The following is a 14,820-nucleotide window of genomic DNA, read 5'->3' on the forward strand; positions in this document are numbered from 1 at the left end:
TTGCACTCATTAGCATCGATCGCAACCAGCACAGGCAGTCCAAAACAAGTCCTACAAGTCCCAGAAGGCTTCGCGGCTCCTCCGTCTCCAAACGCTGAGGCCTCCTGGGATTTAGAGTTTTCCTTGACCGCCCAGACGAGGCTTGTTTCCCAGCACGCAGTAGAAGGAGGTGACACAGAATGTGGTGCACTGCCCGTGACCACAACTACCGCCGTAGCAGCGGACGGTCGCAATAGCGCCGCCCCTTTTGCTGCACCCGTGGCCGCTGTCTGGCGGCAGGGGCCCTCGGGCAGCACTCGGTCATGGGATGGCGGAGCCGAGTGGCGCAGGGTCTGGAGGAGCAGAGCTGGCCTCGCTGCCCCCCCAACGACACCCAACGATCGCCCTCATCGTGGGGCAGCTCAAGAGCCGCGGCCCCTTCGACGCCTTCCGCAGTCACTGCGGGGCCGACGTCGATACGAAAGTAGCGGCTCCCGTTGTCTCAGACTCACGCTTCCCCCCCCTCCCCCGTCCAACCTCGCTCCTATCTTGGGGTCCCTGAGCTGTTTATCCTGAACCAAGTACAGAGAGCACGTTCTAGTCTCTTGCTCACTCGCTCCAGCCACAGTGCACCGCTTGCACTACTTCCGCATTGCAATCTGTTCTTGGACGGAAAACTTGACACATCACACATCACTTTCTTGTGTGAGGAGGGTGCTTCTTGGGGTGGGTGGGTGGGTATCTTTTTCACGCGATATTATAGTGAGAATACAGGATGCACCCATCTGGCCACCTTCTCAGAGTCCTTTGGAGGCCCTGCACAAGTTGCAAGCTGTCCATGTTTGTTGATGGTCATGTGGTCATATGGGCTGAGAGGAGTGCCCACTGATGTGTGCATCTTGTGGCAGCAGTATAGTTTTGTTCCATGTTTCTGCTGTATTTTCTCTTGAAAATCAGTTTGGTAGCCTATGTATGTTTGTTTACGGTACACAACACTGTCTTCATTGGCGTCTGTAGACAAGTGTGCACAGAATAGCAGCTGGAGGTACTCTGATATTTTCCTCTTCTGAATCTGATTTGAATGTCAAGCCATTTTTTATAAAGATGCCCTAAAACTAGCCATTGTTTTGATAACCTAACAAAAAGTGTGTGTATGAGAGAGAGAGAAAGCACTAGCTAAAAGAGAGAATTGAAACAATTTCTGAGAGTTATATTTGTGAGTTATTCTAACAGTTTGGAGAGTTGTATTAAAAAAGATACATAACAGTCCTGGATCAGGCCCGAGGCCTATCTAGTCTAGCATCCTATTTCACTCAGTGGCCCACCAGATGCCTCTGGGGAGCCCACAGGCAAGAGAGATGTCCTCTTTGTTTGAAAATGCCTCAAAGAACTAACCATCTTTTGAAATAAAATAAAAATCAAGGTCTACAAGGTAGATTTGAAAAACTAGCAGCAGTAGGACAAGAAAAACAGCAGCCATAAAAACTGTCAGTTTTAAAGAACAAAAAATCCAGCAGCAAATCATAAATTGTATTCAATTAGGCCCAAAGGCTTTAGAGGAAGGTAGGACTTGGCCTGAAACATTCCAAAAAGTCCTACATCTGGAGCTGGCTTTCATGTAGTGGAGGCACCTGGAGCAGGGCTTCTAATATAAATATAGAGTATACAAGGAGGAATGTGGAGAAAGGCCGTCCTTATGGTAATTTGGTCCCGAACTGTTTAGGGTTTTAAAGAGTAAAATCAGCACCTTGAATTGAGCTTGGAATCAAGCAGGCAAACATGTAAATATGCTGGAGTGATGTGTTCCAAGCAACTAGTGCCGCTTAATGAACTGGTGCACCAGTTGAAGTTTCTGAAGATTTTTTTAGCACTCTTGTATAAAGTGCAATGCAGTAGTCTACCTTGGAGGTTTCCTAGAGCACAAACAACTGCAGTATGCCCAGGTCCAGCTCTTTCAGAAAAGCTGGTTAAATGTGCTCCTTGTAACCACTGCTACCTAAGCCTCCAAAAGGTGCATCAGATCAAGGAACACTGCCAAGCTGTGAATCTGATTCTTTGAAAGGGAGGATATAAACCTGTTCAGAACAGGAGATAAACCTAATCCTGGATCAAAAGGACCAATACCAATAATAAAGATGACCTGCCTGGAGTCCACATTGTCCTTCCCACAGATGTTTATACACTCAGTATATTTATTATCACAATATTTTAGAGCTCCAGTGGTGGCAACTAATTTGGTTTCCAAAATGTTGTCTATAGAGTCCTGCCAGGCCCAGTAGTCAACATATTTGCAATGTGATTTCTATGTCTAGTTTGAACATAAACTTTTAATAGCTTGATAGCTACCACAGGATTCAAGGAAGTCTTGCAACCACTCACAGATCGGTTCCCCCCCCATCATTTCTGTGTGTATATATGTCCCCACCATATACATTATATACATAAACATTAGAACCCAGGGTCATCCATTGAAGCTAGTGTTGGGAGCTTCAAAACAGGCAAAAAAAGTACTACTTTACAAAACATGTAATTAAACTGGAATTCGCTGCCACCTGCTGCGGTGATGGCCACTAATCTAGATGGTTTTAAAAGGAGATTAGACAAATTCATGGAGGATAGAGTTATTAAAAGCCACTAGCCATTTTGTGGGAGGGATGCTCCTGAACACCAATGGGAAAGGACAGTTGCCTCGTTTTCCCTGCCTACAGGTATCCTCAAAAATATTCTCCAGCACCAAAGTTCAAAAGCATCAATGCTTTTTCTATCTTGCTTCTTCAAAGTCCCGCTTTCACATCCATAGAGTGTCACAGGGAAAACCGTGGTCCGAATTATTCTAAGCTTTGTAGGTGTAGACACGTCATGGCATCTAAATATCCTTTCTAAGGCCTTCATTGCAATCTTATCAAGTGCTGGTCTGCAGCATATTTCTTTACTGCTGAATCCTTTACTGTTGATGGATCCTAAAAGGCAGAAGCTATCCACCACTTCAATTGTCAGTTCTGAGGCTGGCTGCTGTACCCGTTGCCATTAGTTTAGTCTTCTTTACATTTAATTGTACTTTTTTCACTGTGCTCCTTGACTTTCATTACTAGAGCTTGCAGATCATCCGCATTCTCAGCTATCAGAGTGGTGTCATCAGAGTAGCGCAGGTTATTGATGTTTCTTCCTCCAACTTTAAAACCACGCTCATCTTCTTCCAATCCACCTTCTCTCAGTATATGTTCAGCATATAAATTGAATAAAGAAGGAGAAAGTATACAGCCTTGTCTTACACCTTTGCCGATCTGGAACAGTCTGTTTCACTGTGTTCCGTCTGGACTGTGGCTTCCTGTCCTGTGTATAGGTTTCTCATGAGAACAATGAGATGTTCTGGGATGCCCATTTTCTTAAGGAAAATGCAATCGAAGGCTTTTCTGTAGTCAATAAAGCACATATTGACTTGTTTCTGGTATTCTTTGGCTTTCTCTATTATCCAGTGTGCATCAGCAATGATGTCTCTTGTTCCTCGGCCTTTTCTGAAATCATACATCACTTTTATTTCCATATATTGTTTGTCTTATTGGAATATAATACCAGTTCTAAAATCTCTCTCTCTCTTTCTCCATATATATATATATATATATATATATATATATATATATGCACACACACACACTCTTTCTCTCTCTAGATATATATATATATATACACACGCACACATACACATAAATATAAGTGTCTGCCTTCAGTGAACAGCTAAAAGATGTAGAATACTAGTTCATATCTCCCACTTTATAATGTAGGCAGAGGCGTAACTAGGGAAAACGGCGCCCGGGGCAAGCACTGAAATTGTGCCCCCCCCCGCCACCCCCCCAACATACATCTGACTGACACACATGTTTCAGAAAACTTTTATTTTAAAAATTTTTAAAATTACAAAAAATACCAAAAATTTTAAAATGCACTACATACTTAGGTTTTTCTTCACAACAACCCTGTGAAGTTGGCTTGTATCTCAAACATCAGAATTATGATGCAATGATGATACATACTACATTATACTTAGGGTTTTCCTCACAACAACCCTGTGAAGTTGGCTTGTATCTCAAACATCAGAATTATGATGCAATGATTATGATTATGATGCCCCTCCCTCACGCCCTGGTTCTGTTCCTGACTTTCCCTTGTGAGTGACTGTATTTTAACAAAACGAAAACCAAGGACTCCAAAGTAATTCGAGTGACTAGGGTGATAGTGCTAAAGACTCCTTATTCTCCCGCTGTTAAAGAAAGACTCCCCTTTTCCAAAACCGTGCGCTATTTACACCAGAAAAGGTTTCAAATGGAGGGGGAAGCATTTATGCATTTATGCTTTGTTTTATGTTACGATTTCAAAGTTAGAAAAACTATAAAAGGGCCATTTTAGAGAAGATATGCACTGCCTTAGTTGCAAATCCTGCTTTTTTGAGATTCCCTGCAATTGAATAAAGCGATAATATACACCTTTGCTATTTAAATTGGTTGGAGAGTATTTATGACAATAAAAAATGAAATGGCATTTCAGATGCAACATTGGTTGCCTAAGACCACTCAGATTTAACTAATCTTCATCACATTGACAAAAAGAGCAATTAAAATTAAAATACATGACTAAAACCAAACCACTTTGGGGTTGTTTTTAATGAAAGGTGGTATATAAATTTAACAATAAATGTTTAGAAGCATATACTTTCACCCCCTGCCCAACCTACAATTAATTCCAGCTTATTTTCAAAGGGCTTCAAGTTTTATTTACAAATTGCTTGGCAGCACCAATGTTTAAGTAATCGCTAATTGTTCCTAATGATAGTTTTACTTATTGTTAAATTTATATACCACCTTTCATTAAAACATTCTCTGTTCATCTGATTTTCAGTCTGGTTAATTAAATCGGTGGAGGTTTAGACTTTCCTGATGGGCTGAAAGAGCTAATCCATTTTGATGATGACATATAATTAAATTAGCTTGCATTACATAGTGAAAAAGTCCAGGAAGGGAGAGATGGGGGGATGTGGAACCCAAGGTTCCACATCCCCCCATCTCCCCCTCCCTGAACCTTTTCAGTTAAAACGTGGTTAGATTATAGGGGAGGAAGGACTTGAATGAGCAAAAAGGGGAACTGGTTCGGGCGTTCAGGAAGTTGTTCAGAAGAGGGAGTTGTTCAGGAAGTTTGCTCTGGTGCATGTCCTCCTCTCGACGCATGCGCGACTGGTGGCGGGGCGGCGGGGCACGCCGGGGAGTGAGAGTCAGAGACTTGGACTACGAAGACGCCACGGCGCCCAGTGCTGGATGAGCAATGCCAATGGGGGGGGCGCGCCGGGACTGGGGGACTGCTCTGCAATAAATAAATAAATAAATAAATAAATAAATAAATAAAATAATTTCCGGCAAATCGGCGGGGGCACTTTTTGGCGCCCCCTGCCAAGTGGCGCCCGGGGCACGTGCCCCCCCTGCCCCCCCTATAGTTACGCCTATGAATGTAGGTTCTTTCCACCTGAGCAATTTGGGTTCATTAGGTCTTGGACAATATGCCTCTGTGATAGGGAAAGTTATGAGATCAAAATTCATTAAAGTACATCTGCATGCATAAAAGCTATGGATGTTCTTTGTATTTAACTTCTAATTTGCAAGTGCAGCACTATATTGATAGAAGACTCATTGGGGAAAGGCTTTTTATTTCACTTCAGTCAATATAAGCCTATTGTCATCCTTTATACAATCAATCAATCAATCTTGATTACAGTCTCAGACCAGCACAACCTTTATATAATCAATTACGTTATTTCAGAGATAAACCTCAAAGTTTCTTATGTGTCTCGTCCTCTGAAAACCACTATTGCATATAATTAAAGCCATTTGCTTTCTCTTTATTTTAAAACACCTTTTCTGCATCAAGCTTTGGCAGCCCCAACCACACATAAACCATTTCCCTAACTTTAAATGGTCTAATGCTGGTCTTGGCAATTTTGCTTTGGCTCTACGGTCCAACCCCAAACCAGAGGAGTATCTAGGAAAAATAGCGCCTAGGGCAAGCACTGAAATTGCGCCCCTGTCCAAACATCTGACACCCATCTTTCAGATAACTTTACCAGAACATCAGCTCAAAAATACAAGTTCAGACACATTCAGGAGAAACAGGTTGTAAGCAACACACACATGCACACACACATACAACCATACATGTGACACATATGCACCAGTCGCCTTCCCAAGGAAACGCAGCGTATCCATGTGCTGGGCATTCCTCCATAGGGCTAAGCAGTGAAAGCTCTCTTTATCAAATGCTCTGCCACCTCAGCACACCTCGGTACAGGTTGCTGCCTCCAAGAAATTCAGGGATGGGTTTTTTCTGTCCAAACAGCATTTGCCTTAAAGGGAGATGGTTGCAGTGGGAAATCCTAGGGCCTCAAACAATCTGAAATTATCCAGCAGCTTACAATAGGCTTAGATCCAGCAGCCTGATCAGGAAGAAGGTGGAAGTTGCAACTAGCCACAGAACAGCAAAATAGTGTGATATTCGAATCAGAAAAATGGTGTGTGTGTGTGTGTGTGTGTGTGTGTGTGTGTAAGAGAGAGAGATAATTTATAACAATAATCTACCCTGCACTACCATCACCAATTTTCTGTCTCTGCAAAGGTTTAGTAAACCTTTTCTGTCTCTGCAAAGATTTAGTAAAAGGTTGCCCCTGCCCCATCCCCTCAAGTTCCTGGGTCTAAAGGTAAAAACAAAACAAAAAACCCAATTCTATTTCACACATATTCCATTTCCTATCTGTCGCTGTGACAGATACTAAGGTAGTAAGAGCATATGGCCTGTGATAGTGTGTATTGGATGGAGGATACCAGCCACTTTCATAGCTTTACAACCCTTTCAAAAGTGAGTTCTGCCATAAATGAACCAAGCAGGCACACAAATATGGTGCCTTGGATAAGTTACACCTCCCTTGTTCAATACAGAGGCAGGCAACAGGCAGACTGGACAGTAAACTTTATGTCTAGTTTATCAAATGTACTAGTCAATCAGAATCACAGCATGATTATTCAATGTGTCTTTAAAACAATTGTGTTCAAAGTAAAAAGGGAGTTGCATTGATTTTTTAAAAAGACATTCTAAAATATAATGTTTTGAAGGCAAGGAAACATGAGCAAATCTACTTGAGATGCACAGGCAATAAAAACTCGAGTACAAATCAGCTAAATTGAAGGGAATAATTTGCAGTACATTAACCACTTATTTCAAAAGACAAGCCATTTCTCAGTATGGTAAGACTGCACAACACAGGGATGGCAATACATTGCAAATGCAACATTTCTGGGTGTGAATTCTTACAACCGATTTATTTATTTTTTAAAGCACCACACAAGTTAAAGGCAGGCACTTTCCAAGTTTGAAATCCCACAAACCTTATAATCAGATTGCTTGACAAATATGCAGATAAAGAGCTCTGTATAGAGAATTAAACAGCATGCAAGTGAATATTTCCATTTTATTCCTTGCCTCTCCCCCACCCCCACCCTTCTGTTTTGCCAGCTTACAAGGTATTAAACCAACATTGTCTTTTTATAGACTTGGGTCTTGCAGAGGCCATTTGAGCATGTGTGGTGGCCATTTTTGTTTTAATTTAATTTTAAAGAATTAAATTAATTTTTTAATTTAAAAAATTGCCTCTGCATATGCTCAAATGGTCCCTGTGAGGTCCTATGCCTTGTCAAGCTTCCCAGAGGCCTTTTGAGCATGTGCAGCGACCTCCAAAATGGCCACCGCACTTATCTTTGTAGGCCTGAAAAGGCCTGAAATCACCCTGGGATGGGCTGCAGCAGTGATCTAAGAGGCTGGCAGGGGGAGGGGGGACCTTTGCAGACACACACACCCTGCAGCCTTTAGGAAGCCCCCTGAAGTGGCTACAGATTAAAATAAAATAAAATTTAAAAAAATCCACGAATTGGGGAGGGGGTGGGGGGCAGCATGGGATTGGTGCCCCCCCAAGTGGCACTCAGGGCACATGCCCTGGTTGCCCCACCTTAGTTCTGCGTATGCCCAAAACTTAAAGAGCCAGACTACCCTGTGTTCAGTGTGCACATGTGTATGTTGGGGAGGACTCCTCACTGTTTCTCCCCTCCTCCTGGTTGTGTCTGTTCGGCTCAGGCAGGTGATGAATCAATGTGACCAAGAGGAGGAGTGAGCAAGCAAGGTGGTGGTGAATTGCTCCCTCCTGGTTGCATTGGTCCATCTTCTACCTGAGCCAGATGGGCACAGCCAAGTAGAGGGAGGAGCAACCAATCACTGCTTCACTGGCACACTCTTCCTCCTGGTCATGTCTGTCTGGCTAAGGCAAATGATGGGATGATGTGACCAGGAGGAGGGAGAGGAGAGAGCAATCCACATTGCTTGCTTGCTTACTCCTCCTGGTCAAATCTGTCCGTTGGCTGTCTCAACTGCCACACTTAAATTTCCAGGGAATTGTCAAGCCCTGGTCCAATGCACCTGTACTACTAACCTTGATTATGTGCAAAGGGATGCCGCCACCACCTTGCTGTTTCTTCCTGCCATGTAACAACATTTTGCCTATGCCTCTCTCCATCATATGATGAGATGTATTTGGTCAGAATTACTTGGAAAGGTTGCCTTTGCTGAAAATCCTGCCTGAGTAGAATTCACATATGCATAAAAGAATGTGCTTCTAATGCACTCAGACTGTAGTGTGATGTCCTAACCAATTAAAACACGTCCTTAACATTTATAATTGCCATATACTTGCATGTAGTCTGAGGCACTTTGTGCTCACATAGTCTGTATTGCCTCACTCTGATTAGTTAAAAGCAATTCTAAAGGAAAATGAAGCAATGCCTATCAAAAATTGATAGGGTAGAAAACTGGATTGCAAGAAGTTGAGGGGGATTTTGCAAGCATCCCCTTAAATTTGTATTAATTGGGACTCTCTTGTTTAGCCAGCCTACAAGAATTTGAGGCAGAAAGTGGACAACTTTGTGTCTACTCACCTGGATAAGCAGGAATGGAATCCAGCAATGAACAAAAACCAGCTGCAGAATTGCCTGAGGCAGAGTGTGATTCAGTAAGTAAAAGGTGCTTCAATAGAAGTGACAATAATTAAGTTCAAATCCTTGAGGGTGAAATTCTAATTTTGCTGATGGAGCTGGGATTGGAAAAATTCTTGCAAAATTGTGACCCTTCATCTGTTGAAGTATTACTTGTATGAATAAGAATTTAGGTACCTGCAGTCCTGTTGCTAACCAACACCATGTTTTTCCAAAATAGGACTTTTGATTATCTGGTGAAGAACTATGTGCATCTGTCAGTTTGAGGGGGGAAGAACAACTTCTGAACTTGAAACATTTTAAGTCTACTTTGTTTTTACTCACCTACATACTCAGACTGTGTGGGAAGAGGGAATGGTAAACCCCTCCTGTACTCTTCCAAAGAAAACCACAAGGCTCTGTGTGCGCCAGAAGTCGAAATCGATTTGATGGCACACTTTACCTTTACCTTACAGCATAAGCAATTTCATTTGTGTCCAGCAGAGTGCAGCAGTAGCACAGTTATCCATTTATATGTCTGGCTCCTTGAATATTGCTGCAGCTAATCCAGTCAGACTACTCCACACAGCCTCAGTTATTTGCCAACATGTGGAGATCATTCCCTAATTTTGTGGAAGGCCAGACTGACAGCAATATACTCTCTGCATCTTGCTTATTGGAAAGTGGGAAGGAAATAATGGATTCAAAGTCTATAGCAAAGCTAACGTAAGTAGGATTTGCTTATAATGTGGACTGAGAGTGGAATATGTATTCTACTTTTTACACCATTTGGAATATTTGCTATAGACATTGCTATGTTAAAGACTGATTATCGAAAGAAGACAATAGGATTCAAGACAATTGTGTTGCCATGTGCCTAGAAAAAGGGTTTGGGGCATGCTTTATTTAAGCCTGCAAATTTTAACTGATTTATCTGTGAAATTATTGTAAATTATTTGAATCCCTTCTTCTCAATGGCCCCCATCCTCAACTTCCAATCAGCTAAGTCAATAGCATAGCAGCCTGAAGGAGTTCATAGGGCAAGAAAGTTAGAAGATGGCAGGTGATGTGCAGGACTATTCGCAGAGGTTCCAAAGATCCTTGGGCATATGCTTTTTAGTATTCATTTACTTTTGTTTTCAGACACTTCTATGCTGTTTTTCTTAAGTTGAAAGTAATTCATATATTTAAAAGACAGTATTTGAAGTACTAAAATGCAGCTTAACTCAACCTGACAAAAATTCCACAGCCTACCAATCAAAGCCACATCCTATGGCTCTATTCATCGGAACCCCTGAAGTACTGTGAAGTAGATTAGTCTTGCAGTCCCTCTGGAATATCAAGTGCACACAATTTTGACCTAACTTGGGGATGTCCTTTCAGAGCCTCAGGATGACTGCAGTGAAGGCCTTGCTCCATTTATCATTGTTACTGTGTGCCTGATCACCTGTGACCTGTTTCCTGTGGGCCTTGAGTGTTGTCCACATCTGTGGGCTGTGAACAACCTAGTTCTAGCATCAACATAGTTGAATCTGGCCTCATAAGGGCTGTATGGTTCCATCAGCATAGAATGGTGACACATACACAAAATGCTTAGCATTTCTTATTTTAGCAGCTTATGGTAAGAAGTCGTTGTCACCATGTCCCAGGAAACATAAGAAGAGCCCTGCTGGATCAGGTCCAAGGCCTATCTAGTTCATCATCCTTTTTCACACAGTGGCCCTCCAGATGCCTCTAGGGAGCCCACAGGCAAGAGGTGAGGGCATGCCCTCTCTCTTGCTGTTCCTCCCCTGCAACTGGTATTGAGGCATCGTGCCTCTGAGGCTGGAGGTGGCCTATAGCCACCAGACTAATAGCCAATGGTAGACCTGTCCTCCATGAATTTATCTAAGCCCCTTTTAAAGCCATCCAAACTAGTGGCATCACCACATCCCATGGCAAAGAATTCCATAGATTAATTATGCACTGTGTGAAAAAGTACTTCTTCTTATCGGTCTTAAGTTTCCTGGCCTTCAGTTTCATGGGATGACCCCTGGTTCTGCTGTTGTAAGAGAGGAAGAAAAATTTACAGGTGAAACTCGGAAAATTAGAATATCGTGCAAAAGTCCATTAATTTCAGTAATGCAAATTAAAAGGTGAAACTGATATATGAGACAGACGCATTACATGCAAAGCGAGATAAGTCAAGCCTTAATTTGTTATAATTGTGATGATCATGGCGTACAGCTCATGAAAACCCCAAATCCACAATCTCAGAAAATTAGAATATTACATGGAACCAAGAAGACAAGGATTGAAGAATAGAACAATATCGGACCTCTGAAAAGTATACAGTGTACTGTGCTTGATTGGCCAGCAAACTCGCCTGACCTGACCCCATAGAGAATCTATGGGGCATTGCCAAGAGAAGGATGAGAGACATGAGACCAAACAATGCAGAATTGCTGAAGGCCACTAATGAAGCATCCTGGTCTTCCATAATACCTCATCAGTGCCACAGGCTGATAGCATCCATGCCACGCCGCACTGAGGCAGTAATTGCTGCAAAAGGGGCCCAAACCAAGTACTGAATACATATGCATGCTTATACTTTTCAGAGGTCCGATATTGTTCTATTCTTCAATCCTTGTCTTCTTGGTTCCATGTAATATTCTAATTTTCTGAGATTGTGGATTTGGGGTTTTCATGAGCTGTACGCCATGATCATCACAATTATAACAAATTAAGGCTTGACTTATCTCGCTTTGCATGTAATGCGTCTGTCTCATATATCAGTTTCACCTTTTAATTTGCATTACTGAAATTAATGGACTTTTGCATGATATTCTAATTTTCTGAGTTTCACCTGTATCTCTCTCCACTCTCTCTAATCCATGCATAGTTTTATACACCTCAATCATGTCTCCACTTAGTCACCTCTTTTCCAAATTAAAGAGCCCCAGATGCTGTAGCCTTGCCTCATAAGGAAGGTGCTCCAGGCCCCTGATCATCTTGGTTGCCCTCTTCTGTGCCTCATAAGGGCATCATAATATTAGCATTTTTATTTTCATTCCCCTTCCTAATGATCCCTAGCATGGAATTTGCTTTTTTTTTTTTAACCACTGCCATTGACACTTTCAATGAGCTGTCCATCAAGACTCCAAGATCTCTCTCCAGGTCAGTCACCAACAGCTCAGATCCCATCAGCGTATACGTGGAGGTGGGGTTTTTTGCCCCAATATGCTTCACTTTACACCCGCTTACATTGAACCACATTTGCCATTTTGTAGCCCACTCTCCCAGTTTGGAGAGATCTTTTTGGAGCACCTCACTATCTGTTTGGATTTCACTACCCTAAATAGTTTGGTGTCATCTGCAAATTTATCCACTTCGCTGTTTACCCTGACTTCTAGATTATTTATGAACAAGTTAAAAAGCACTGATCCCAGTACAGCTCCAGTAAAGAAACATTAGTGAGCAGTCTTTCCTGGATGGATGGATGGATGGATGGATGGATGGATGGATGGATGGATGGGCTCATGCTTGTATTAATCTTATTTGATAGTTCTCCACTGTAAGGTAGACTTTGCTAAACAGTATTTGATATGGGAACTTCTCCCTTGCCTTTAGCCACACACATGTGAGGGGTTTGAGTCATAATATGGAAGTTGCTTATGGAGTATGAAAGCATGGAATAACATGGAAGTGTGCCATCAATTGTAGTGTGTGGCTTTACTGCAAATAGTTAATGGAAGATTGCCCTACTCTTCATGTTGGCATTGTGACTTACTACATGTTGTGTACCCACATAGTCTTGGTCCTTTCCTTTTTTTCTTAATCCACCCTGACTCGGAGACAAGATGCAGGGCAGAAACGCAGCAGGATTTATTTATTTTTCATTTGCCATTCTTCAGCCTGGAGACGATGGAGCATGTCCACAGTAGTGGTTTTTCCTGACTCCCACTGTGGAGAGCAAGCAAGCACCTTATTGCATTGCATGTGGCTGCCAGTTTGATATATAGCACAGCATACAAATTGCAGGAGTTGGATGTGCAGCAAAGTAACTCTGACCCCTGCATTTATGCCGGACCAGACAGACCTGATAATAACTCATTAGGACCCAGTGTGAAAGAACACTGATCTTTCTAAGTGCCCACAGAGCCTCACAACAACATGTGCTATTAGTTTTCTGCCCAGCCAGGGTCACGTTAGGCTTGCGGCTCCTTTCCCAAATGCTAGGCAATGTCTCTGTTTTTGCCTCCCCTAGTCTGTTGCAGACATGACTTAACCCCACTAGACAGCCCATGCCCTTCTCTCTTGGTCCGACCCGGCCCTTGGAGCAATAAGTCACTTTTTGGTTTCTGACATTCTGTTCCCGAAAAAGCTCTTTGTCTTGTGCTGTATGTGTTTGTTTTTGTTTGTCTTGTAAAAAGTGCCTGTGTGTCTAGACTGGCAGATGTAGAGATCAGGTGACAGTGGCGGGTCCTGGGAAGAAGGCCGCCTTTCTGCTTTTCATTGTAAATGTACCAGCCAAAAAGATCCCCTCCCCTCCCCTCCTCTCCCACCTATCTCCTCAGTATTTTTCTTTTCCCTCCCATTTGTGCCAAGACACATTTTATTTGCTGCTTTGTGTGCCACAAACACCCTGCAGTGGCTTCCCTCCAGCGTGCCTTTTAAGTGATCAGGTGACCAGACATCTGCTGTGAGTTCTGCAGGGGCCCTAGGAGGTGGCAGGTTCAAAACCTCCTGGTTTCCTTTGCGGTGGGTGGACTGTCTCTCCTGTGCAGGAGCTACCAAGAGAGCTGTCATTCACACCATGTTAATGTTAATTGCAGCTGACACAACTTGGAGAGCTCTCTGTGGGGGTAGGAGGGAAGTTTTTTTGGAGGAGCTGAATGACTCCTTTGTCTTTGCCCCAGGTCGGGGATGCTGGAAGCTGGAGTGGACAGAATTATTTCTCAGGTGGTGGATCCAAAACTAAACCACATCTTCAGGCCGCAGATAGAGAAGGCAATTCATGAGTTCCTGGCCACACAGAAGAAAGAGGAGTAGGTTCCAGCTCCTCCCCCAGAGCCTGGGAGTCAGGATCTTTCTGCTCCATCACAAGATGCCTCGTAAGGTCTGGTATTCCTGTACCTCCCCCTCCCCTTTTGCGCATAACCCTTTTGTGTCATCACTTAGGCAAGGAATGTAAATTACACTAGCCAAAAGGCCAGACATGGTATTCAGGGCTGGGACAGTGCCAGAATCACTGCCAAAGGAAAGAACAAGCTGTGATCTTGGAGTTCACAAGCCTCTTTAACAGAGTACCTTTGCCACTAGAAAGCAACTGGTATTCTGCTTTGCTTTCTTTATCAACAGCAATAAGCCTTCTAAAAGGCTAGAGCACTGATTTAAATATCTGCTTGAGCCCAAAAGAGCAAAGGATATGGGGAGGATTCTTGGACCAGAAGACTCACGGATGGCACCTGCGCTAGTGTTTAAATCTGGCTCTTATGTGAGGGTACATGCATTCTGTAGAAGTGGGCAAGTCTTTGGGAAATGTGGCAAACTGCAGGCATAAAGATCTGCTACCACAGTTAAAGAAGAATGAAGCCTTATTGATAAATACTACTGAATAATTGGATGGATATCAATTTGTTTATTAAAATAATCATTGGCAAATATAATAAATAAACAAACATGTGTCAAGATTTTGAACTTCTGAGAATCCTGCAAATTCAAAGGATCCAAGAAAGATTATTTTCTGCCAGTGCTGGCTCTGTGTGTGTGTGTGTGTGCGCGCGCGCGCGCACGCGTGCATGCGTGC

General features: G+C 42.8%; 1 protein-coding gene across 1 annotated transcript; it reads left to right on the forward strand.

The window, feature by feature from the left end:
* The first annotated feature begins 307 nt into the window (after positions 1-307).
* BOD1 (biorientation of chromosomes in cell division 1) lies at positions 308-14,129 on the forward strand. The gene is given in 3 exon segments (XM_053293444.1): positions 308-463; positions 8,946-9,070; positions 13,931-14,129. Coding segments are annotated over 3 exon segments (480 nt in total).
* Positions 14,130-14,820: the final 691 nt, after the last annotated feature.

The sequence above is a fragment of the Hemicordylus capensis genome, chromosome 2 (genome assembly GCF_027244095.1).
Source record: "Hemicordylus capensis ecotype Gifberg chromosome 2, rHemCap1.1.pri, whole genome shotgun sequence".
Classification (NCBI taxonomy): Eukaryota; Metazoa; Chordata; class Lepidosauria; order Squamata; family Cordylidae; genus Hemicordylus; species Hemicordylus capensis.